General features: G+C 38.6%; 1 protein-coding gene across 2 annotated transcripts in view; it reads right to left on the bottom strand.

The window, feature by feature from the left end:
• The window catches only part of ITPR2 (inositol 1,4,5-trisphosphate receptor type 2), a 530,755-nt gene that overhangs the window by 419,960 nt on the left and 84,507 nt on the right, over positions 1–26,288 (bottom strand). For both annotated transcript variants that reach the window (XM_032646410.1, XM_032646411.1), the window contains exons 3-5: positions 4,812–4,927; positions 3,942–4,028; positions 1,807–1,965 (exon numbers count right to left, since the gene is read on the bottom strand). In XM_032646410.1, coding sequence (XP_032502301.1) covers positions 1,807–1,965; positions 3,942–4,028; positions 4,812–4,927 — 362 coding nt within the window. The remainder of the gene's footprint in view (positions 1–1,806; positions 1,966–3,941; positions 4,029–4,811; positions 4,928–26,288) is intronic.

The following is a 26,288-nucleotide window of genomic DNA, read 5'->3' as shown; positions in this document are numbered from 1 at the left end:
CCACAACCCAATACAACTAATTATTTGAAATAGTTCATTACATTCAACTCTCTTTGAGCCTGTAAAGGCATTTGGGAGCAGGGAAAGGAACAGATAGAACGAAAAACTAGACAGAATGAATTAATAAAATCCACAGCCAGGCTCAGGCCCCAATTTATCCAATCATTTCATCACATTCCTTTAGAGCTTGAGTTCAGGTTTTATCTGTTTTGATGTTTTGTTTTGAAATTCACTGACCACCTGCCAACAGGGACCATACTCAGTGGGAGTGAGGCGGGGTGGGGGGGCAGCGCTGGAGAAGGGAACGAGCATTACAAAACAGGGCATCCAAACACACAGGTTGTTCATAAACTGCATAACCAGTCCCTGAATAATTGAGAGTTGATTGTAATTAACTACCTACTGAAATTAAAAAGATGTCATGCTCACAGCATACATCACTTGATGCCAAAAGAAAAAAAAAAAAAGAGAACTTATTTTTAAGAAATCCAACACAAGATTTAAAGTGCATTACATTTCTACATGCCATGCTTCTCCCAAATCTTACCTAAGGAGGATATCATCAGATAACTTATTAACCAAATTAAACCATGAAGCTTGCATCCTGTGGAATCGAATTTGGACTTCAAAATTCACTGGAAAAAATAGATTCACTACAACAGAAGACATTTCTAAGACAAGAAACAGCCAATACATTTTAATGATTTTTTTTTGGGGGGGGGGTACGCGGGCCTCTCACTGTCGTGGGCTCTCCCGTTGCGGAGCACAGGCCCCAGACGCGCAGGCTCAGCGGCCATGGCTCATGGGCCCAGCCGCTCCGCGGCATGCGGGATCCTCCCGGACCGGGGCATGAACCCGTGTCCCCTGCATCGGCAGGCGGACTCTCAACCACTGTGCCACCACGGAAGCCCCAATGCATTTTAAAATGTCATCACAGTATTGATTGAGAGAACTGTCAGAATAATTACACTTTTATATTGCTTTGAATTTTTATGTTAATTTTTTTAATCTCAACTATTTTTCTTGATCACCTGACCCAATATCTGTAAAGTCGTCTATTTATGAAAGTTATTCCGTATTGGGGGTCAACCAGAATTTATTAAGCATCTTCCATGTGCCAGGGACTGTCACCTGCTACTTCATTTATTACACACAAAAGTATCTAACTATTGACCCTGTTGAATCATTGCACATAATTTTATTTTCTCTGCTCTATAAAGTAGCAGGAAAATATTTTAGCAACTACTAGAACTCACATGCTACAACACGCTCGCATTCCACAACATATTTAAGTATTGTCGTCAATGAGCTACTGCCAATCTATAGCTCCTCATTCATTACACATCTATTAAGATGTACAGACTGCAAACAACTGGCTACAGAGGCAGTAAATGACATATTGTCATGATTTGCTGTGTCACTCTATAAATTCAAAGGAATAGACTCCATCTTCTGCAACACAGCTCTTTTTCCTTACAGCCATGCTCCCTCCTGAATAGGCCGAGAAGCAAACTCTGCCTCTCTCCCTTAGAAGTCTCAGCCAATATTAACGTTCTTAAATTCTTTCACACAAATTCTGGCTGGAAGATGTTTTTAAATTAATCTGATCTTTGTCTTTTTATGATTCCTGAGCGCAATTTGTACTATAAAAAAATGCTTTCAACCTATTAAAGAAATTAACATAAAAATAATACGTTGAAGATTGAAAACTGTATCTGTTTTCTTTGCACTTTCTGGATTCTCCACTACTAAGAACTACTGTCTTTAAGAATGTGCTGCTTTTCTCTTAATCTTATAGTTACATACATTGTCACCCTCGCTTCTCAGCTTCCAGAAGGGATGAATATAAAACCAAGACCCTTCATTTCCTGCAGCATCCAAGGACACGCGCATGGCATTCTTCTCCAGTAAAGCGGGTAATCTCTTGTTGACAGTCAGATACTTGTTGCTTTTTATATGCAGTAGCTGTAGAAGAAAGATATGGATTACCGCCTTTATTCTTTGATCTCCTCTGCTAATTGCATATATGTGTTTATACTTATATCATGTGCCCACATAACACAGCTCGGGATAGAGTTTAAACAAAGTTCTTTCCAGACTCCACAGTCACCATCTTTCCAAGCCGACTTTCTTTGGGTTCCTCCTCACCTCCATCCCCAATTCTGTTTCATAATGAAGTGAGCACATAAGGGAAACAAACCAGGGGACACTTCTGAAAGAGTTTCATCTACTGATAAATAATAGGATAAACCCAAGCTTTCCAAAGGAGACCAGGGGGTCCCCCCAAACTACATTCCTTCTCAATCCCTGCCTGGCCACAAAAACAGAACATATTAAAGAATAACCGAGGACCTGTAATAATGCACCAACCCACTTAGTATTATTAACCACCCCTGCCTGCAGACAGCCCTCACCCCCTGGGGGCGGAGACAGCCTGCCCATTCTAAATAAACTCTGCCACTTCCATAAGAGGACACAATCCCACCCCTTCTCAGATGAGGGCAGAAGCACCACTGTTCGGGTTACTGGATTCCATGGGCAAAACCTTTCCAAGACATTACTGAGTAGGAAAACTAAAACAAATAACCTTCCTATTATTACAATCACTTCAAAAAAGAATGGTGGTTTTAATATCCACAATATAAGAAGGAAGTTATCTCAGAAACCAGTGAAAACCCTCATGGGCCAACCCCACTCCTTTTTGAATCCACCGTGTTAGAAAACGTGGCTCAGCCCCTAACTCACCACGCAAACATTCGCGAGTCAGGTTCTTGACAAGAAACATGAGCTCTGCTCGCTGGCACTTAGTATGAATCAAAACTTGGTTAAGAGAAACTCTAGTTATGGAGTACTGCCCAAGGGACATGCAGCCACAGGTATCACACAATCTATCATTAGATTAACTCATACGTCCAGGGAGCCGCAGACCCAGGGCTCTCCTCTTGTACCATCAGAGAACCGCTTTGCCAGTCCTGTGCTCTGACACTTTGCCATTGGCCGATAACAAAACATCAGGGGATGTTATTTTTTGAAACAGCTCTATGAAACACCTCATTGTAGTATTTACAGTAAGGAAGTTGTTAAGGCCATTGTTTACTATATTAAACAGTGTCCTCTTTATGAGAGCTCATTGGAGAAACAGTTCGCTGGTCTTCTTCCGGGGAATGTTTGTGCTTCCGAACTTCTGACTTAGCTCTCTGTACGGACCTTCTATGTGAATGCTGTAATATTTCACACTGCCCTTATAGCTACTCAAGCAACAAAAAGGCTTCGAGCCAAAGTTTATCAGCCTTTACAGCATGGATTTTATAAACATGCCTCACCCTTGACTTCATTTTATTCATGCAATCGTTATTTTCCCTTTGATCCAGTTGCCTTATTTATTTCTATTAATATTTTATCTTATATGGAATGTATTTTTGAAAATGCCTTACATTCTTTTTGGAACAAGGTGGGGCATTCACAACTACCCAAGTAAAAAGCTAAAAGATCTAAGTGAAGCACAAGGAAGAAATGCTGCTGAGATAAATCAGTGTGTATACTAATTGAAATGGAAGAGCTAATAACTCAAGGACAGTTCTCATCTAAAAGTACAATTTGAAAACTTTCCTCCCTACAAAATGAAAACATAAAGCTTCATTTGTTACAGGTTAGTCCCATTAATTCTAAAGGACTCTTGTTACAGGCTTTCCCCATTTTCTTCCTTTTGATTTAATAACTTGTGCATACATCTGGATAAGCTCACTTCTTTATGTGTATGCACCAGATTTATTCATACAGAATCGTGTGCTGAATATCAACAGAAAATATCACACTGTATAATTCCCACCAAATAACAAGCCACTGTATCCCCCAATTTTAAGGCAGGTTGGCATTCCTACCAAATGCAAATTAACCATAAAATATTCACCCCTTTTAAGCAAAAGTAAATAGACACTTACTTGTATAACATTACTATATTTCACAATTTCTCCCAACAGCTTCTTATTCTCTGATTCATTTTGTTTTTGTTCCAGTTCTGCAGCATGCTATAAATTGATTATCAAATATTTAGTGTGGAAGCATAGAAAACAGAGCACAATAATTGACAAAGAAATAAGGTTTATTTTAGGAACAAAGAATACAACCAAGACTAAAATAGGCGGGTTGCTTTACTCTTGGTGCTTCGGGAGAAGAGAGGCAATCATTAAATACATGATGAAAATGTGCGATAAAAATCTCTCAGCTTAATGCTGAAATGTAGCCCAAAATATATTGAGATGCTTTTATGTTGGGAATTTTAGAAAAGTACTAGGCACTTTGGTCTTATAAAATTATTTTCAGAAGGAATATTGCTAGAGAAACCAAACATAGTAGGTAAATTTCAAAAGCCTCAAAATTCAGTTTCAATTCGAAAGTAACAGGAATTTTAATGACACAAAATAAGTTCTATTAAATTTACACAGAGCCCAGATCAGAAACAACAGACTTTCAATGTTTTTCCAATAGTCTTTCAAAAAAATTAGGTACTATGTCAAGTAAAATATAACTGGATTTGGTATTCCTGCAGAGATTCTGGACTGGTTTTCAGTGTGATGTGAATACCTGAATTAGTGTGGCACACCTGAATAAACAGCAGAAATGCACTACCGCACTCCAGGAAATCAGTAGCCACACCCTGTAACTTAAAAGTCCTTTCCACCTTTAATGTGTTGCCACATCTATTCTGAATCTCAGTGTATCGAGTGAAATCATTAAGCTACAGCATAGATCTTTTGTTATTGCTGTACTTGTTCTAGCCTAAACCAGACAGATGGAAGGCTGGCCCTTACCTGTAATTTCTTCAGCAAGGCTGCCTCTGTGTGGTTCCCTTGTTTAACTTGCTTGGCTTTCCAATATTGTTTCTGAGCAGAATATCGGTTCATAGGGCACACCTTAAAGAGGCAGTCTATGACAAACCAACAAACAAAAACACTGTAACTAAGGAGACCAGCATTTCTTAGATTTCCCTTATAGCCTAGCATTGGAATCTCGGAATCCCTGAGTATAAATAACATTTAAACATCATCTAGCCCATGCTCCAGTCAACTGTTAAATTATCCCTATAACATCCTTTTTAAATAATCATTTAGCCTGTTAGAATACCACCTTTTTCATTAATTTATAGGAAATCATAGCTAGCGTGATCTATAAAGAAAGCAAACCAATGTAATCATTATAAAGCACTTCTTAATTATAATAAGGTGCCTGGACTTAGAAAGTCAATAGAATAAGATTAGTGCCTTTCACTGCCTTATCTGACGTTGCACAATTAATTACTTATTCATGGTATGTATCTTTGACAGCCAAAGTGATGGAAGAAGTAGAAACAATCACAGTAATCAAGCAGTCGCATTTCAGTCATCTATTCCCCAAGCTTCCACATACCTGGGGTGAACATGGTGTAGACATCTGAGACGCAGTATGTTATAAGGGAAAAACAAAGCAAAACAAAAAAAACTAAATCAAGATTATAGTCCTAACTCTACTACTAAATGTCGAGTTAGGAAATCATAGTGGAATAATATAGTTAGTGATATCTCTAAGTCAAAAAACAAATTTTTTTTCTGTTAATGAGGAAAATGCAAGTTTGACTAAATAAAGGCCTTCATATGCTAATGATTCTGTACATTTGTGGAATGGATAACACACAATTTAGAATAAAGGTCAATTCCGAATATTCTATAATAAAGGAGTATTGACATAGAAGATCTAAACATTATTTTCATTTTTCTCACAAAAAATTATAAGAATTCTATGTACCAAATTTACCTTGTTTTGATCGATGTGTTAATATTTACAATCATTCCCATTTTTCAAGCATGTTTCACAAAAATAAAATTCAGTCGGCTCAAACATACATTTTAGCCACATTCTTGACTATATTATATGTGCACTCATTCTTTTATTCTCTTTAAAATTAATTATAAAATTAAATGAGACGACCTCTTTTCATATCTCACTTTTTTATGGTTCTAATGGCACACATGACCAAGAAATATGACCATAAATTTTTTAAGGAATTTTTCAAAGTCAGAAGAAATAATGACTTTTTTCCTATAGCTTGTAATTATAAACACAAGTTCTATTGATTACCTCCCACCTACACATACAAAGCTATAGAAAACATTATTAACTTCTGGTCTAAAAGTTACTTATGTGGATGAGTAAAGATTTTATAACCAACAGAAAACAGACACCTTCTAACTGCTGAAAGTTGGTTGAGAGACTGTTAGAATTACAGTAGGTTACAGGAATCATCACTTAGAACACGGTGTGAAAACCAAATAACTGGACCTGAAAACTGTTTTTCTTGACAACATATTTAATTAGCCCTAGAAAATATTTCCTATATATTAGTATCTACAAAGAGAATACACAATTTTTTCAAGCACACATATAGAGGTTGTTTACAGATAGCTCCAAAAGAGTACTCCCAATTTAATACAGCAGGCTATTTAGACTGTCCTATATCAGGCAAGTGGCCAAACTCTACATTGTTTAGTGCAGCAAAAACACAAGTCCATATTCAAGTAGAACTGAACTCTATAATCTGCAGTCTCTACTTCTGACTTCCTTTAACTATGAAAAGAGAAAAAAAAAATGTGTTCTTCTCCATAACTTCAAATTCCTAATTAAGTTCATTAGGAAATGGTCTTTTTTTTTTTTTTTTTTTGCTGCGTTGGGTCTTCATTGCTGCACGTGGCTTTCTCTAGTTGTGGCGAGCGGGGGCTACTCTTTGTTGAGGTGCGTGGGCTTCTCATTGCGGTGGCTTCTCTTGTGGCAGAGCACAGGCTCTAGGCACGCAGGCTTCAGTAGTTGTGGCACGCGGGCTCAGTAGTGGCTCACCAGCTCTAGAGCGCGAGCTTCAGTAGTTGTGGCGCACAGGCTTAGAAGCTCCGCGGCGTGTGGGATCTTCCCAGACCAGGGCTGGAATCCGTGTCCCCTGCACTGGCAGGCGGATTCTTAAGCACTGCGCCACCAGGGAAGGCCAGGAAATGGTCTTTTGACAAAGAAAATATTTGTCCTAAATTCTAGACCAACCAGTACAGTAGCACTCCTAACTAGTGGTATCCTTAGGTAACTAGGAAAGAAACTGGGTGTTGTGATCCTCGTCATCATAGCTAAAGTGATTGTGAAGCGAAGTTAAGCATCCAGCCAACTAAGGTTTACTGCCTAGGTTGTGCCTCTGGGTGCTGTAAGGCTCAGACCCTGTCCTCAGAAGCCCTCAGTCTAGCGGGTGAAACAGGCTGAAGTTTTTCAATGGGGCTCTGGGGAAGGTGCTGTGTGGTTCAGAGATGAATGCGACCTTTCACATTCTTTAGGGGAGGCTAGAAAAGTCTTCCAAAAAAGAAGGCACAAGTCAAGTGTTAAAGAACCCATACTAATTCAGCACATTCGCGAGAGGGTTCAAATGCTCAGAGGGGAGGGGCGTCCCAACCAGAGCCCATGGCCGGTACAAGGGCAGCGAAGGAGAATGCCCAGGGACCTGCCAACCGTGCCGAAAAACGACAGCCCCAGCTGCGAAATGAAATCGGTGAGGCTGGCTGAAATCAGCCTCTGCAGAGTGCCACGTTCTAGGTTAGAAGTATGCACTTCATCCCAGGGAAAATGCGAACTCTTATACAGGGTTTTCAGCTCTTACAGCACGTGAAGGATGATGTGAACACGAGGCAAGAAACCCAGCACAAAAGCCAACTGCCAGTGTGATGAGAGACAGGGAGGATCTGAATCTGGGCGTATGGGAGCTCTAGGGTAGCTGTAGATTTAAAAACAAAGCAGCAGAACCAACAGGCTTGGTCATATCTCTTAGTGTTGGGTAGGGAAGGGCGAGGGAGAGAGAGAATGAGGATGGCCAAACAGGCTTCCATCCACTCCCTCTGAGACACTAAGGCTTAGATTTCCACAGCCCTTTCCATTTTCAGGGCCCGCAGCTGTATGGTTCTCCTCAGCAACCCTCCCCAGGAGGCAACTCATTTTGTAAATAACCGATCTGTTTCTGCGTGGCAACTAATATCACAGGACTATTTTGGTTGACAGGAGGGAACCTAGGGCATGCAGATGTCTGTAAAAATGCTTGTGGTGGTGGTGATTGTGACAGGTGTGTGTGTGTGTGCATGTGTGTGTGTGTAATTCTCCCTCTGCCTCCTTTGGAAAACTTTTTAAAAAATCTACTGGTCTTGGACTAGTCGTGTATTTTGTCTGATTCTAAATTTACTACATAATAAATGCATTAATAATACCTGCCACGCCTAATTCATAGGGCTGCTCAGGTGCGCAAAAAAGAGAATCTGTGAAACTACTCTGTGAACTGAAAGGCATATTATAAATGTAAGGTATTATTATCAATATTGCTTCATTCGTTCAGCGATAGCTTCACTGAGAGGTGACTAAACCCTTACAGAGCTCTCAGAAAAGAGCTTCAATAAGTAGAATTCTTGGATTAAACCCAAACATAACCCGAAAGTGCCCAATTCGTGACAAAGTGTTCGCCCCTTTGTTTTAAGATACCACGATGTGTTTTTTTATACAGTTCTTGAATTCCCTGAAACAGCATGGCAGGGAGCAGAGAGTGAAAGCTCCATTACCTTGTAATATCTTTTAAAATATGCAGAAGCAATCACTAGCGCCAGCATGGATGCAGCCTTTGACGAAAAGCCTGTGTTTCTCTGGCATGCAGGAACCCAGAGCTATTCACACTCCTCACCCTGCTTCTAGAACTAGCTCTCTAGAATCCCTTAGTCAGCTCATTCTCTAAAGTTAGAGATGTATAAACTGCTAGGGAAAAAGGTCTTGGGGGTTTTCTAATTAGAAACCTGCTCAGTGCCATTTATTAACTAGGTAACAACAATCTTTTCAGCATTTCAAGACTCAAAGAATAATAAAAAAGGCAAGATTTGCTTCATAGAGCAAACACCAAAAGCACAAAGAGAAGGAAGTAATTTGAGTTAAATTTTTTGAAAGCTTAACCTTAAGAACTAAGGCCAGCAACTTCACAGAATTACATAAGTTTAGGAAATGTTAGAAATTCCACAAAATGGGCTATGTTCAGTCGGGCAACATGCTAGAAACAATGTCTCAGATTTAGAACTGTTTTTTTACAACCGTGGAAGGAAACCAAGCCTCCCAGAAGTGCTCGTGTTAAACTAAAAGATCTGCTGGCATCTTTAACCTGCGAATAAATGCTAGTGGAGGGAAGAAATATGAAAGCCATTCAAATGGTGTGGAGCACATAATCCATGGTATATAACACCCTGCGAATCAAAGAACTAACCTTCTCACGCGATTCCATGTACGTCTGGAAGGAACCCAGTCTAAACCTCCACTCACAATACCTCACTAAATAGTTCTGCAACGTTTTGCTTTGGATGTATACAAGTACTTCCTAAAATATTTGTATCTAAGGCAGCTTCTGCACCCCAGAAATTGACTTTAGGACCCCATTCCGGGCTATTATATAGGATGTTCAAGTTACGTAGCAGCCAGCAATTTCCTTTGGTAATGGTGGAAAGAAAACTTTGTTTCATTTCTCCTCCCTCCAAAAGATGTTGTAAGATTTTTTTTTAAATTTTTTTGATGTGGACTATTTTTAAAGTCTTTATTTAATGTGTTACACTATTGCTTCTGTTTTTGTGTTTTTGGTTTTATGGACCCAAGCCATGTGGGATCTTAGCTCCCTGACCAGGGATCGAACCCGCACCCCTGCTTTGGAAGGCAAAGTCTTAACTACCGGACCGCTAGGGAATTCCCCAGATGTGTGTACGATTTAAATGAGGCAAGACATAATTAAACCATCAGCAAATGCCTGTCACAAAGCAGGCTCTTTCGTGGTAGCTTGTAAAATTACCTCATACTGATTACAGGGAACGTGGTTCTCAAGGGCTTTATTGTCTCCACATGGAGAAAGGTGAGGAGGGAGGAGCTTTCCTTTTTCTCTTTTTCATATAAACAGAATGGAGCAGAATTCCATGAAGACAACAGAACCTTCCCAATGATAAACTGGAAAGTGGTAACAAAACTCTCCCTAGGGTCAGGGACAGGCAGACAAGGGGCCACTAGACACCAGCAATTAGAATTCAGAGTTGGTCAGGGGAGAGGTACACATTCATTAGCCAAAAATATAACTGTAGCTCTCTTTTTGTTTTTCAGTTTCTCTAAGAAATGCATCCTGAAATACAGTGTGTGTATAGAACTCTTTATGTTTAGAGTGTGTTTTTAAAAGGAGTCTGTTTTGTTTATGCATGGAAATTTCAAACCAAACATCTACTCCTTTGGTCATAGTCAAAAGCAAGTACAGAGAGGGTATGTAAGAGGCAAAGTGTCCTCTAGAATGTTACAAAGGCCAAAGAAAATTTATTGCAGTTGTTAGCAAACATTAAAATTTATCACAATATATGGCTGGACGACCATGAATTATTACAGGATAGCTTCCTCTAAGCAAAAGTCAGCTATTTTACTACTCAAGAGGGAGAGAAACGGCCTTTTGTAATTATAGGCTTGTAGACTACAAAGATGTTAGAACTCGAAGGGGCCCGAGATAAAATCCAACCTTCCCCTTCTCTGAGATAAACAAGCAAAACCTCAGAGTGAGTTGCCTTAGTCATTCACGACAGACTCTCTAGATTAAAATAATTTATAAATATGAACAAGTTCAACCACACATAGGATGCTTGAAAGCCCTGACAAGTGACTGCCTGGCCCCTTGGTGGCAGGGATGTTAATACCATACTTTGTAAGGACCTACTGTATAGCACAGGGAACTCTACTCAATGCTCTTTACTGGCTTATATGGGAAAAGAATCTTAAAAAGAGTGGATATATGTATATGTATAACTCCTTCACCTTGCTGTACACCTGAAGCTAACACAGACTGTAAATCAACTATACTCCAAAAAACATTTTTAAGTACAAATAAAAAAAATTTTTTAAATACCATACTTGGTTTGCTCATTACAGATTACTGCCATGGAGTACTTTATGAACTATATAGAGTACTATATATTGATAATAAAGATCATTTGATCCTCACAACACCCTTGAGATTTAGCCAGGATTATTTTCTCCATATTCCAGAGAAGGAAACTGAGACTCTTCTTAAGTCCACACAGTTGGTAAGGAAATGAGCTGGAATTTGAACTGAGATCCTCTGATATATGTCTTTATCTATCTACATCCATAGATACATAAATATCTGATATCTAGATAGATAGATAGATAGATATAAAAGAGTTATAATACTTCAAAAGAAACATTTATGTTTTCTCATGGGAAATATGCCACATGTGCATATACAATTAATGGTAAGACATCAATAGGAATGCTATAAAATATTAGTCTCAAAAACATTAATTATCTGAATCCTAGATTAATGGCTAAATACTCAGAAACAAATGAAACTTTCTATTTTGCTTCCGTTGGAGTGAGGCAGAAAAACTAAATCCAAATGCACCAATGCTAATTTTCATTCTTGTCAAGTTGTAAATTTTAGCATTAAGCAAACCATTACATTAGACATAAGTAGAAATCGCTATCAGAACATCATAATGTATAATTTTTCAATTAATTTTTCCCATCCTCAAATTATCATATTAACAGTGATAATCAAAAAAAAGTGTAATAAGCAGACTGATTCCAAAATCAAAATACAAGTCTCCAAATCCCATTACACAAATATTAAGTCTGAAAGAAAAGAAATGCAAGTAAATTTATATATACATAAATGTGTGTGTCTATACATATAGACACATACATACACAATACTTACATATATAATATATTTTATATATGTTTACTTGTATTTTCATTTATAAGTATATAATATACTGCTATAGTGTCTCCTACGTATCAGCGGTGGTCACATTCCATCACTTAATTCTTCTAAAAACCCTCTGAGGTAACCATTAGCTTGATAAATGAAGAAAGAAAAACTCTAAACGTTTTAAAGATCTATCCTAAAGTCTCAAAACTAGTTTTAAGACTTAATCCAGATCAATCTCTGTCCAAAGCCCATCTTCGTAATTTCATAGAAGACACTCCATATTTATGAAATTAAAACATAAAAAAATACATGTACTTCACATCCATTAGGACAGTTAATTTTTTTTAAAAGAGCAGAAAATAACAAGAGTTGGAGTGAATGTGGAGAAACTGGAACCCTTGTGCATTGTTGGTGGGGATATAAAATGATGCAGCCGCTATGAAAAACAGTATGGCAACTGCTCAAAGAATAAGGTTTGATCATAAGATTACCATATGATCCAGCAATTCCACTGCTGAGTATACAACAGAATTGAAAGTTGAGTCTCTTATGTTCATAGCAGCATTATTCACAATAGACAAAAAGTAGAAGCAATACAAATGTCCATCAAGAGATGAATGGATAAACGAAACGTGGTATACATTTACAAGGGAATATTATTCAGCCATAAAAAGAATAAAACTTCTGATACATGCTAAAAAAGTGCATTTAGGTACATTCACTGAAATTAAAACACACAACAGGATAGTCTAGCTTTCCCTGGTTTCATACTTCTAGAGACCTGAATTTCTCCTATAAGGGCCCCAAAATGTATGAAAAAGAGACTATCCAAGTATCTGTAACTATGACTTAATAGAAGTAAAGCAGCAAGTTAGAAACAGTGGGCAGGGAATTTTATGTCCTCAAGGCCTCCACTTGGAAAGTCCTAATTTTCGAATAGCTGAACAACTAAATGCTTAAGACAGGTAAATTCATTTTATAGAGATAGGCTTTTTAAACCAGTTTTAGCATTGCAATAATAACTCCTGGCCTACATTTTTTTTAAGTCAAACACAGGATATTTTATGCCATGTTACAGTTATGTAATGGAGACTTATGTAATATTTAGATTGAAGAATTGCTCACTGTTCATTGTCTAGTTACTAAATTAATTGCAATTCTCATCTGGAAGAACCAAAACAAAATCAGTTTGTTGTGCTAGGTCCTCTGTGAGCAGATATTTACCCATAAGAACAAAAAAAGATCATAAAGTCCTAATCATCATTATTACTGTAGATTTATGCCCAAGTGAGGCTAGCTTTTTGTTGCTTATTATAACCATAAAGCATCTATCTCTATAAATAATTTAGCAGTCAATGGACAATAACTTTAGAGAAGTGTTTTTAAAACTGTAATTGTGAAAACCAGGTTTCAAGTCAATTTATTTGGTTCAATCAGCCATTTATAAATGGAATGGAATGGAGTGGAATAGAATTGAATGGAACAGGAAGGGAAGGGAAGAGAAGTAGAGGACACTGCAATAGCAAGTAATCTTTTCAAGAAACTTGTTTCTGAGGGCCTACTGTAGAGCACAGGGAACTCTGCTCAATATTCTGTAATAACCTAAATGGGAAAAGAATTTAAAAAAGAATAGATATATGTATAACTGAATCACTTCACTGTACACTAACACAACATTGTTAATCAATATAAAATTAAAAAATTTTTTAAACTCTGAAAAAAAAAAGAAACTTCTTTCTGGGGTGTGTGTGGTGTGTGTGTGTGTGTGTGTGTACATGCTGGATTACAATGTGAAATGTACAGTATTCCATACTGAGAGTTGCAATAAAAAGTGTCTGAGGACTTCCCTGGTGGCACAGTAGTTAGGAATCCGCCTACTAATTCAGAGGACAGGAGGTCGAGCCCTGGTCCAGGAAGACCTCACATGCCGCGGAGCAACTAAGCCCGTGCGCCACAACTACTGAGCCTGCTCTCTAGAGCCCACAAGCCACAACTACTGAGCCCGTGTGCCATAACTACTGAAGCCCGCGTGCCTATGGCCCATGCTCCGCAACAAGAGAAGCCCCGCACCACAACAAAGAGTAGCCCCCGCTCACCGCAACTAGAGAAAGCCCGCGCACAGCAACAAAGACCTAACACAGCCATAAATAAATAAATTTATTTTTTTTAAAAAGTGTTTGAAAGTCACTATTCTAGAGGGCTATACATGTATATAATTTAGGGTTAAGGGAACCGAAATATTTTAAAAAAACAAATAAATATAAAAAGAGAAGAGAAGAGGAGAGGAGGAGAGGGGGAGGGGGAGGGAGGAGAGGAAGCAAGGACGGGAAGGAGGGAAGAAAGGAATGGAAGGAGGGAGGGAGGAAGGAATCCTGTGGTCAAGAGGAGAGAAAACAGAGACTACTAAGGGACCTTCTTTTTGCTCTATAATTACTTTTGAAGTCCAGCTTTCACTTTGAAATAAAAACTATCCTTTTATTAACTGCCCCGTCAAATTTTTATATAGCCAATTACAATGAAACAGGAAGATGCCCTTTTAAATATATCTTCCTCCTTTTCACCCCCACTCTAGTTAACTTCTACCTTTACTCCTGTACCTATCCATCAAATGGTATCTTTCATTAGTTAATATGTTTGCATGTAACTCTACGTTCACAACCTATTATCTGGTATATGGAAGATGCTCAGAATCTGCAGGGGAAACACCTGCCAAGTTGCCTGAGAAACAATCATTAGATTTCTGTTCTTTCTGCTCCGAAAGGTTTTAGTCTTTTTTGTATCCTGTTAAAATGCAAAAACCTGAGAAGGGAACACACTAAGATCGTGGTTCTCAGTTTAAAACTGGAGATGGGTTGGTGCTGCAGGTCTGGGGAAAGCTCCTTTTACATTACCAACGCCTGGGAAGGATGTGAGGAAAGGGGTGCATCCAATTTTCCGATGGCGCAGACTGGGGAGGAATAACTAATTTGACAGACAAAAATCTAGATTTTAAATAATCTCTACAGGACAAACATCAACACAATTAAACTTCAAACAAACATACAGTTCTGCATTTAAATTCAGAAAAATTCAACTGCTTCGGTATCTGATAGACTTGAATTCAACTTCATATAATTATAGTGACCATACAGCCCTGTGTGCCCAGGACAATTCTGGTTTATGCCTATTACCTGTGCCTAATTATTAATTGTATCCTTTTTCACTCTCAAAAGTGTCCTGGTTTAGATGATAAAGTATATGCTCACCCCAAATATAATAAATGAATACCGTGATGTGGCAGCTGGAAAACTGATGGAGCCATTTTAGACTTACTCATGGAAGAATGGAGCCCCAACCAGAGAAGCAGGGACACATCCAGAATATTAGGCTCAATTATAGACACCTTGGGACTTCCCTGGCAGTCCAGTTGTTAAGATTCCGCGCTTCCAATGCAGGGGAGCAGGTTTGATCCCTGGTTGGGGAACTAAGATCCCACATGCCGTGTGGCCAAACAAAAAAAAAAGTTATAGATGTCTAGAATGCTGGGCTCAATTATAGCTGCCACATTTTAAGTGGCATCCTGACAAAATAGCCTGTATCCAAAGTTGGGCAAATGGGAAAGCAGGCATAATATAGAAATCACGTTGTTTGAAGAACAATGGTTGGAACTGGAAAACACTGCCCAACACAGGAAAGAAACAGTAGGCGTAATCTTACTTTATAAAGCTGAAGGTCTACATGTAAAAAGGGGGAGACATTTTTTTTCTATACTAATTCACTATCAATTAGTTCAATGTAAGGAAAATCTTGCCAGCAATTGGAAATGTCCAAAAAATACAAATTAATCACAGACAGGTGAACTTTTACAATAGCGTTCAGGCAGAGGCAGAAATGCTGTAGAAGGGATCTTGCATTGGGAAGACGGCCCCTTCCAAATACTACTTACTACCTTCTGTTTTATGACGGGACTTGTGGCAGAGATGATTGGCATGAAAGGGTAGAGCTCATGTCTAGTATTTACTGATAAAAAGCTCAGACGGCTCACCTGCCCCAGCTGTGTTTATCACATTGTGGATGGGTCTGGAATCTCACTATTACAAGGACCAGAAAATTGCAGCCTTGGATCTTATAAGCCTTCTACTATTAAATACCTGTCAGTACTAGGTTAAAATACTCAAAGTTAAAGCACTACATAAATATCCATTATTATTACTTCCAACTTTACATTCCAGATGAGCAAATACAGTTGTGTTTATTATATCTCGGAGTTTCAGAAGCGTGATGCTTGTTGTGATGTTCTATCACTTAAGTTTTTTAATTTCATAAGATACTCCCAGATGAAAAGAAGATGAACAGAAAACTAAAGTTTAAAGAATGATAACCAAGAAAGACTCTGTCCCCACAAAACACACCACACACACACACACACACACACACACGCACACACACTCTAATAGCAGCTAACACTGAATGATCAAGCACTATGTACCAAGCACTATGATAAGAGCTCCACGTGGATTCTTTAATCTTCACAGAAAAATAAGAGGCAGGTCCTACTATCATTCCCATTTTACAGACGGTGAAACTGGAGGCCGAAGGTTAGGTTCTGCCCAGGGTCACAGAGTTAAACAAGTGGCGGAGCTGGGATTCAAACACACGCCACTAACTTCGGGGTCTGTGCTTTTATACGCTGAAGGTGGAAAGGACACACATAACCCAGGTATGTTGCACGTTTGGAAGTAAGGGCAGTAGATATTGAAGAAGTGGGAAGTGGCAGAAAGTAGGCTGGACATGAACCTGCTTTTCAGAAGAAGGAAACTGAAAGACGGGGTGACAGAGAAGCTGCTGCAGAAAACAGGGCAGGGGAAATCAAAGCATGAGGAGGTATTTTCTTCTCCCTGTAATTTTTTGTCATCTCTTTCCACTTTTCCTCTTCCCTCCACAACTGTAAATTTTTTTGTTGTCCTCTTCCTTCACTTTCTAGGTTCTCTCTCATTCCATCTCTCTTTTCAGTTTTGTCTAGTTCTTTCTTTTCTCCTAATCATTTTCTTCCTTTCATTTTACTCTTTCCCCAATCTCTTCTCTGAACTTTCTCTTTACTTTTCTTTTTTTTTATTTTCTCTTCCTTACATGATTACAAAGTTGTGCTTAAGAGGTATTATGATTTTCCTTGGATAAGATTATACCTTTTGTATTTCAAATAAAATACAGATGAATTGGACATTTTCTTATCAAAACTCAACTTAAAATTAACTTGCAAAAGCAAAACATATATCTAACAAGGGCTTGGATCCAGAATATAGAAAGTATTTTTACAATGCAATAAAGGAACACATACAACCCAACAGATATGAACAGACACGTCACCAAAGAAAGATACACGGAAGGCCAGTAAGCACAGGAAAAGATGCTCAACATCACTGGTCATTAAGGAAATGCAAATTAAAACCACAGTCACATACCACTACACACCCCCTAGAAAGGCTAAAATAAAAAAGAATGACAACATCACTGTGGTGAAGATGTGGGGCAACTGGAAGCCTCGCACATGGCACATACATACATGTATACATACCCTCATTCATGGTACGAAGCAAATGGTTCAGCAACTTGAGAAAACGTTTTGGTAATTTCTTGAAAAGTTAAACATATACTGAATATATGATTCAGCAATCCCCATTCCTAGGTATTTACTCAAGAGAATTAAAACACACAAAGCCTCGTACAAAAATGTTCATATCAACAATCATTCATAATAGCCACAAAAAAAGGGAAACAACCCAGCTCCAAATGCGGTAGTATATCTATACAACGGAATGCTACTGAGCCGAGAAAGAGGACTGAACTACTGATACACACAAGAGCATGAATAAATCTCAAAAACATACACTAAGGGAAAGAAGCCAGACACAAAAAACTATACACCATGCGATGCCACTTATAGAAAATTCTAGAAAAGTCAAACCTAGAGCATCCACGAGAAAGTCAGTGGTTCACCTGGCACTGGGCTGGGGACAAGGATTGACTGCAAAGGGGCAAGAAGAATTTTTTTTGCGGGGAGGGCGGGACGGTGATAGAAGTATGATTATAGTGTTGGCTGCACAACTGTTACCAAAACTCATTGAGCTGAGCACTTAAAATGGGTGAATGTGATTGTATGTAAGTTATTGTGCAACAAAACATCAATAGATTTGTAGACAGCCCTCAACTGCTTACTTTTCTATGGATCAGTGGTGTCCCATAAATATTCTTAAGATAAAAGATAAACCTTGGACTGCCCTGGGGGCGCAGTGGTTAAGTAACCACCTGCCAATGCAGGGGACACGGGTTCCATCCCTGGTCCGGGAAGATCCCACATGCCGCGGAGCAACTAAGCCTGCGAGCCACAAATACTGAGCCCGCGTACCACAACTACTGAAGCCCGCCCGCCCTAGGGCCCGTGTGCCACAACTACTGAACCCATGTGCCACAACTACTGAAACCCGTGCACCTAGAGCCCATGCTCCACAACAAGAGAAGCCACCACAGTGAGGAGCCCGTGCACCACAACCAAGAGTAGCCCCTGCTCACCACAACTAGAGAAAGCCGCACGCAGCAATGAAGACCCAACGCAGCCAGAAAAATAAATAAATTAATTAATTAAATAAAAATAATTTTTTTTAAAAAGATAAACTTTGAGGACATAATAAGGACTTGTTTTTGTTGTTTGGGTTGTGGTTTGCTTGGTCTGGGAGGAGGAGTTAGACGGGGTGACTTGTCAGCTACATAACAGGCTCTAGCTGCCTGCCCTGCACCTGGAGGCTCTCACACATACTTGGCAGTTGACTGATAAGACACAACCAGGGGTGCACCTGGGACATCTGGTTAAACCTAGTGAGACACATTTTCCTAAACATGCCACACAATAAAATTGAGGCTTATTCCAAACTTTAATTTTAATTTGGAGGAAAGAACAGCCTGGAATACCTTGTCCCACCTGAAAGTGTGTGACACAGACTGAGTCACATCAAAAGGACTTGAAGAGGGATGAGGCTTGTTGTGAAGTTCTCAAATACTAGCAGAACTGAAAGAATGAGGACTTCACAACAAGCCTCATCCTTGAACAAGAATGAGGCTACCTGTGCATAAAGATTAATGACTAAATTGGATTAAAGCACATCAAATACGTTAAAGTCCATGAGTTCATAGTTATAAGAAAAATACTTATTAGTACTCTTTGGAGGTCAGGGTACCAACTCATTACTCTAAATACGAGGAAGTAAAGGAAACTAAGCATTAAAAAAGAAAGACAAGAAAAGAGGAAGGTAAAACAGCACATATGCAGCGTATACACAGAAGCATGTCTGTGCTACCCTGCAAAGTGGAAGAAGCAAGCTGCACCACACTGCATAATGTGATCTCAGGGTTGTAAAAACAAACAAATCTACACCATGCTTGACAAAAACTCCAGGACGATAAACTAGCAACCTTGAGGAATGGAAATGGGCATTGCAGAGCAGGGAAAATTATTTTCATTTTGTGCTTTTTATTACTTTTATAAAAATTTTAAGCCAATAATTTTTTTTTAAATTTTTTTCTTCATTTTCCAAGAAAAAGATCTAACTTACTATGGACTACTTAATTGGTCACTTCATTTAGTCCACACATGTTCTTTTCCATGGAACTCTGTGATTGAGTGGCACCCAATTATTCATCCATGAAGAAAACGTGAGACAGGAAACTCTGCCAGGCTGAGGAGGGGAAGGCTCCTGGTGAGGAAGGAAGCTGGAGGCGTGCACACCCAGCTCCGAGGCCAGCGGCACCTGCGGCCAGGGCAATGCCTTCTCAGCCTAGGAGGGTCCAGTTCAACTGCAATGTATCCTTTTTAATCTCCAGTTAAGGAGCTGAACAGGAGTGGTGAAGAATACAATTAGAAAAGTTCTCAAATGCTAGCAGAACTGAAAGAATGAGGACTTCACAACAATAACAGTGACTTTGTAAGTGCTAGTAATTCTTACCCCTTCTGTCAAAGAGATCAGGATCTCTGTATTAGCCAGTGTTATATCTGTGACTATATGGTCCTTCCTATGTGAACATCAGTTAACAATGACAGCTTGGAATAGAAGATCTTAAAGAGTTAGGGGAAGGCTGAAGAGGACTGATATTTTTAAGGTATTACAAAATTGAGAAGATTCTTTTTTTAATACTTTATTTTATTTCATTTCATTTCATTTGGCCATGCCATGAGGCATGCGGGATCTTAGTTCCCCAGCCAGGGACTGAACCTGTGCCCCCAGCGGTGGAAGGGTGAAGTCTTAACCACTGGACAGCCAGGGAATTCCCCAAAATTGAGAAGATCCTTAACCTAGGAACCAAGAACACACAGTTGGATGGGATTCATGGAGGTTCATAAATCCCACAAAGGTGTAAGATAAATTGTGTGTGTGTGTGTGTGTGTGTACATTTTCTATGGGAGGGCCTATAGCTTTTATCAGATTCTAAGAGGGATCTAGGCCCCTCAAAACCCGTAGTGACCACTACTGTAAGGTAATGCACCATTATAAATTATCTTAGGCTCTCAAGCTGGTAACTGTACAAACATAGTGAGCCGTAGGCAGGCATGAGCTAAGCTCTGCTTTGTTAATCAACAGGAGAAAAAGTATATAAGGAAGGAGAGGATTGTTACAAGATGCTTTTCAGAGAGATTAAACAGAAGAAAAGTCAGTCCTAAATGTGTGCCCAGGCAGGGAAGGACTCCTGCAGCAGGTTGGCAAGAAGCCAAGGGCATATCCAGCACCAACGTGAATAAGCATGCTGGAATGATGCGGAAAGACAGATAAAGAAGGATGGCCTAGCAACCTCACTTCTGTGTATTTACCCAGGAGAAATGAGTGCCTTTTCCACCAAAAGACATATAAAGAATGTTCACAGCAGTATTATTCACCATAGCCTCAAACTGGCAACAACCCACATGTCCATCAATCGGAGATAGATAAATTGCCGCATGTTCATAGAACAGAATCCTAAAAAGTAATGAAAAAGAATGAACTGCCGCAACAACAAAAATGAATTAATTACACAGGCATAATGTTGATCAGAAGAAACCAGCCACACAAGGATGTGCTTTTCACTCCTAGGTCTATACTCAAGAGAATTGAAAACGTGTGTCCCACACAAAAAACTGTACATGAATGTTTATAGCAACATTATTCATACCAGCCTAAAATTGGAAGCAACCCAAATTTCCATCAACTGAGGACAGATAAACAAAATATCGTATATTCCCACAATTTGGATATTATTCAGGAGTAAAAAGGAATGATTTCCTGATTCATGGTACAACATGAATAAACCTTGAAAATATGATACTAAGTGAAAGAAGCCAGTCACAAAAGGCCACATGTTATATGTTTCCATTTATATGAAATGTCCAGAATACACAAGTCCATAGGGACAGGAAATAGATTCGTGGTTGCCAGGGGTAGAAGTGGGGGAGATGGGGGAGTGACTACTAATAGCTACATCTTTTGGGGATGTTGAAAAGTTCTGGAATTAGAGAGTGGTGATAGTTGCACAAATTTGTAAATATACTAAATAACACTGAATTGTGCATTTTAAAATGTAAATTTTTATGGTATATACATTATATCTCAATTTGAAAGCTTAATTAAAAAATACTGTGGGGCTTCCCTGGTGGCACAGTGGTTGAGAGTCTGCCTGCCGATGCCGGGGACACAGGTTCGTGCCCTGGTCCGGGAAGAGCTCACATGCCACAGAGCGGCTGGGCCCGTAAGCCATGGCCACTGAGCCTGTGCGTCTGGAGCCTGTGCCCCGTAACGGGAGAGGCCACAACAGTGAGAGGCCCGCGTACCACAAAATAAAGAAAGAAAAGAAAAGAAAAAATATGAAAAGCAGCAAGGGAAAAACAACAAATAACACACAAGGGAATCCCCATAAGCTTAACAACTAATCTTTCAGCAGGAACTCTGCAACCCAGAAAGGAGCGGCAGGACATATTTAAAGTGATGGAGGAGAAAAACCTACAACCAAGATCACTCTACCCAGCAAGGATCTCATTCAGATTTGATGGAGAAATTAAGACCTTTACAGACAAGCAAACACTAAGAGAATTCAGCACCTCCAAACCAGCATTACAACAAATGCTAAAGGAATTTCTCTAGTCAGGAAACACAAGAGAAGGAAAAGACCTCCAATAACAAACCCAGAACAATTAAGAAAATGGTCATAGGAACATACATATAGATAATTACCTTAAATGTAAATGGATTAAATGCTCCAAACAAAAGACATAGACTGGCTGAATGTATACAAAAACAAGATCCGTATATACACTGTCTAAAAGAGACCCACTTCAAACTTAGGGACTGAAAGTGAGGGGATGGAAAAATATATTCCATGCAAATGGAAATCAAAAGAAAGCTGGAGAAGCAATTCTCATATCAGATAAAATAGATGTTAAAACAAAGACTATTACAAGAGACAAAGAAGGAGACTACATAATGATCAAGAGATCAATCCAAGAAGAAGAAGATATAACAGTTGTAAATATTTACGTACCCAACATAGGAGCACCTCAATACATAAGGCAAATACTAACAGTCATAAAAGGGGAAATCAACAGTAACACAGTCATAGTAGGGAACTTTTAACACCCCACTTTCACCAATGGACAGAACATACAAAATGAAAATAAATAAGGAAACACAGCTTTAAATGATACATTAAACAAGGTGGATTTAATTGATATTTATAAGACATTCCATCCAAAAACAACAGAATACACATTCCTCTCAAGTGTTCATGGAACATTCTCCAGGATAGATCATATCTTGGATCACAAATCAAGCCTTGGTAAATTTAAGAAAATTGAAATCATATCAATTATTTTTTCCGACCACAACGCTATGAGACTAGATATCAATTACAGGAAAAAAAACTGTAAAAAATACAAACACTTGGAGGCTAAACAGTACACTACTTAATAACCAAGAGATCACTGAAGATATCAAAGAGGAAATCAAAAAATACTTAGAAACAAATGACAGTGAAAACACGATGACCCAAAACCTATGGGATGCAGCAAAAGCAGTTCTAAAAGGGAAGTTTATAGCAATACAATCCTACCTGAAGAAACAAGAAGCATCTCAAATAAACAACCCAACTTTACACCTAAAGCAATTAGAGAGAGAAGAACAAAAAAAAAAACCCAAAGTTAGCAGAGGGAAAGAAATCATAAAGATCAGATGAGAAATAAATGAAAAATAAATAAAGGAAACAATAGCAAAGATCAATAAAACTAAAAGCTGGTTCTTTGAGAAGATAAACAAAATTGATGAACCATTAGTCAGACTCATCAAGATAAAAAGGGAGAAGACTCAAATTAGAAATGAAGAAGGAGAAGTAACAACTGACACTGCAGAAATACAAAGGATCATGAGAGATTACTACAAGCAACCCTATGCCAATAAAACCGACAACCTGGAAGAAATGGACAAATACTTAGAAATGCACAACCTTCCAAGACTGAGCCAGAAAGAAATAGAAAATATGAACAGACCAATCACAAGCACTGAAATGGAAACTGTGATTAAAAATCTTCCAACAAACAAAAGCCCAGGACCAAATGGCTTCACAGGCGAATTCTATCAAACATTTAGAGACGAGCTAACACCTATCCTTCTCAAACTCTTCCAAAATATAGCAGAGGGAAGAACGCTCCCAAACTCATTCTACGAGGCCACCATCACCTTGATACCAAAACCAGACAAGGATGTCACAAAGAAAGAAAACAACAGGCCAATATCACTGACGAACATAAATGCAAAAACCCTCAATAAAATACTACCAAACAGAATCCAACAGCACATTAAAAGGATCATACACCATGATCAAGTGGGGTTTATTCCAGGAATGCAAGGATTCTTCAATATACGCAAATCAATCAGTGTGATACACCATATTAACAAATTGAGGGAGAAAAACAATGTGACCATGTCAATAGATGCAGAGAAAGCTTTCAACAAAATTCAACACCCATTTATGATAAAAACCCTGCAGAAAGTAAGCATAGAGGGAAATTACCGCAACATCTTAAAGGCCATATATGACAAACCCACAGCCAACATCATCCTCAATGATGAAAAACTGATACCATTTCCACTAAGATCAGGAATGAGACAAGGTTGCCCACTCTCACCACTCCTATTCAACATAGTTTTGGAAGTTTTAGCCACAGCAATCAGAGAAGAAAAAGAAATAAAAGGAGTCCAAATCAGAAAAGAAGAAGTAAAGCTGTCAGTGTTTGCAGATGACATGACACTATACATAGAGAATCCTAAAGATGCTAGCAGAAAACTACTAGAGCTAATCAATGAATCTGGTAAAGTAGCAGGATACAAAATTAATGTACAGAAATCTCTTGCATTCCTATACACTAATGATGAAAAATCTGAAAGTGAAATTAAGAAAACACTCCCATTTACCATTGAAACAAAAAGAATAAAATATCTAGAAATAAACCTACCTAAGGAGACAAAAGACCTATATGCAGAAAATTATAAGACACTGATGAAAGAAATTAAAGGAGATACAAATAGATGGAGAGATATACCATGTTCTTGGAATGGAAGAATCAACATTGTGAAAATGACTCCACTACCCAAAGCAATCAACAGATTCAATGCAATCACTATCAAACTGCCACTGGCATTTTTCACAGAACTAGAACAAAAAATTTCACATTTTGTATGGAAACACAAAAGACCCTGAATAGCCAAAGCAATCTTTTGAAAGAAAAACGGAGCTGGAGGAATCAGGCTCCCTGACTTCAGACTATACTACAAAGCTACTGTAATCAAGACAATATGGTACTGGCACAAAAGCAGAAATACAGATCAATGGAAAAGGATAGAAAGCCCAGAGATAAACCCACGCACATATGGTCACCTTATCTTTGATAAAGGAGGCAAAAATATACAGTGGAGAAAAGACAGCCTCTCCAATAACTGGTGCTGGGAAAACTGGACAGCTACATGTAAAAGAATCAAATTAGAACACTCCCTAATACCATTCACAAAAATAAACTCAAAATGGATTAAAGACCTAAGTGTAAGGCCAGACACTATCAAACTCTTTGAGGAAATCATAGGCAGAACACTCTATGACATGTGTTCATAAGATCCTTTTTGACCCACCTCCTAGAGAAATGGAAAGAAAAAGAAAAAGAAACAAATGGGACCTAATGAAACTTAAAAGTTTTTGCACAGCAAAGGAAACCATCAACAAGACCAAAAGACAACCCTCAGAATGGGAGAAAATATTTGCAAATGAAGCAACTGACAAAGGATTAATCTCCAAAATTTACAAGCAGCTCATGAAGCTCAATATCAAAAAAACAAACAACCCAATCCAAAAATGGGCAGAAGACCTAAAAAGACATCTCTCCAAAGAAGATATACAGATTGCCAACAAACACATGAAAGAATGCTCAACATCATTAAACATTAGAGAAATGCAAATCGAAACTACAATGAGATATCATCTCACACCAGTCAGAATGGCCATCATCAAAAAATCTACACACAATAAATGCTGGCGAGGGTGTGCAGAAAGGGAACCCTCTTGCACTGTTTGTGGGAACGTAAATTGATACAGCCACTATGGAGAACAGTATGGAGGTTCCTTAAAAGACTAAAAATAGAACTACTATATGACCCAGCAATCCCACTACTGGGCATATACCCTGAGAAAACCATAATTCAAAAAGAGTCTTGTACCAAAATGTTCATTACAGCTCCATTTACAATAGCCAGAAAATGAAAGCAACCTAAGTGTCCATCTACAGATGAATGGATAAAGAAGATGTAGCATATATATACAATGGAATATTACTCAGCCATAAAAAGAAACGAAATTGAGTTATTTGTAGTGAGGTGGATGGACCTAGAGTCTGTCATACGGAGTGAAGTAAGTCAGAAAGAGAAAGACAAATACCGTATGCTAACACATATATATGGAAGTTAAAAGGAAAAAATGGTCATGAAGAACCTAGGGGCGAGACGGGAATAAAGACACAGACCTACTGGAGAATGGACTTGAGGATATGGAGAGAGGGAAGGGTAAGCTGGGACAAAGTGAGAGAGTGGCATGGACATATATACACTACCAAACGTAAAATAGATAGCTAGTAGGAAGCAGCCGCATAGCAACGGGAGATCAGCTCGGTGCTTTGTGACCGCCTGGAGGGGTGGGATAGGGAGGGTGGGAGGGAGACGCAAGAGGGAAGAGATATGGGGACATATGTATATGTATAACTGATGCACTTTGTTATAAAGCAGAAACTAACACACCATTTTAAAGCAATTATACTCCAATAAAGATGGTTAAAAAAAAAAAAACCAAGGATTAATAAAAACAAAAAAAATAATAATAAAAGAATAAAAACCCTAGAGCCATCTTTGACTCCCATCTCTTGTACCTCATGTCCAAAATAATAAAACCCCTATAGGTTCTCTTTTTTTTAACCCACTGGAAT

Source organism: Phocoena sinus, chromosome 10 (assembly GCF_008692025.1).
Source record: "Phocoena sinus isolate mPhoSin1 chromosome 10, mPhoSin1.pri, whole genome shotgun sequence".
In the NCBI taxonomy this organism is placed as follows: Eukaryota; Metazoa; Chordata; class Mammalia; order Artiodactyla; family Phocoenidae; genus Phocoena; species Phocoena sinus.
This window is presented reverse-complemented; position numbering and strand designations above follow the sequence as displayed.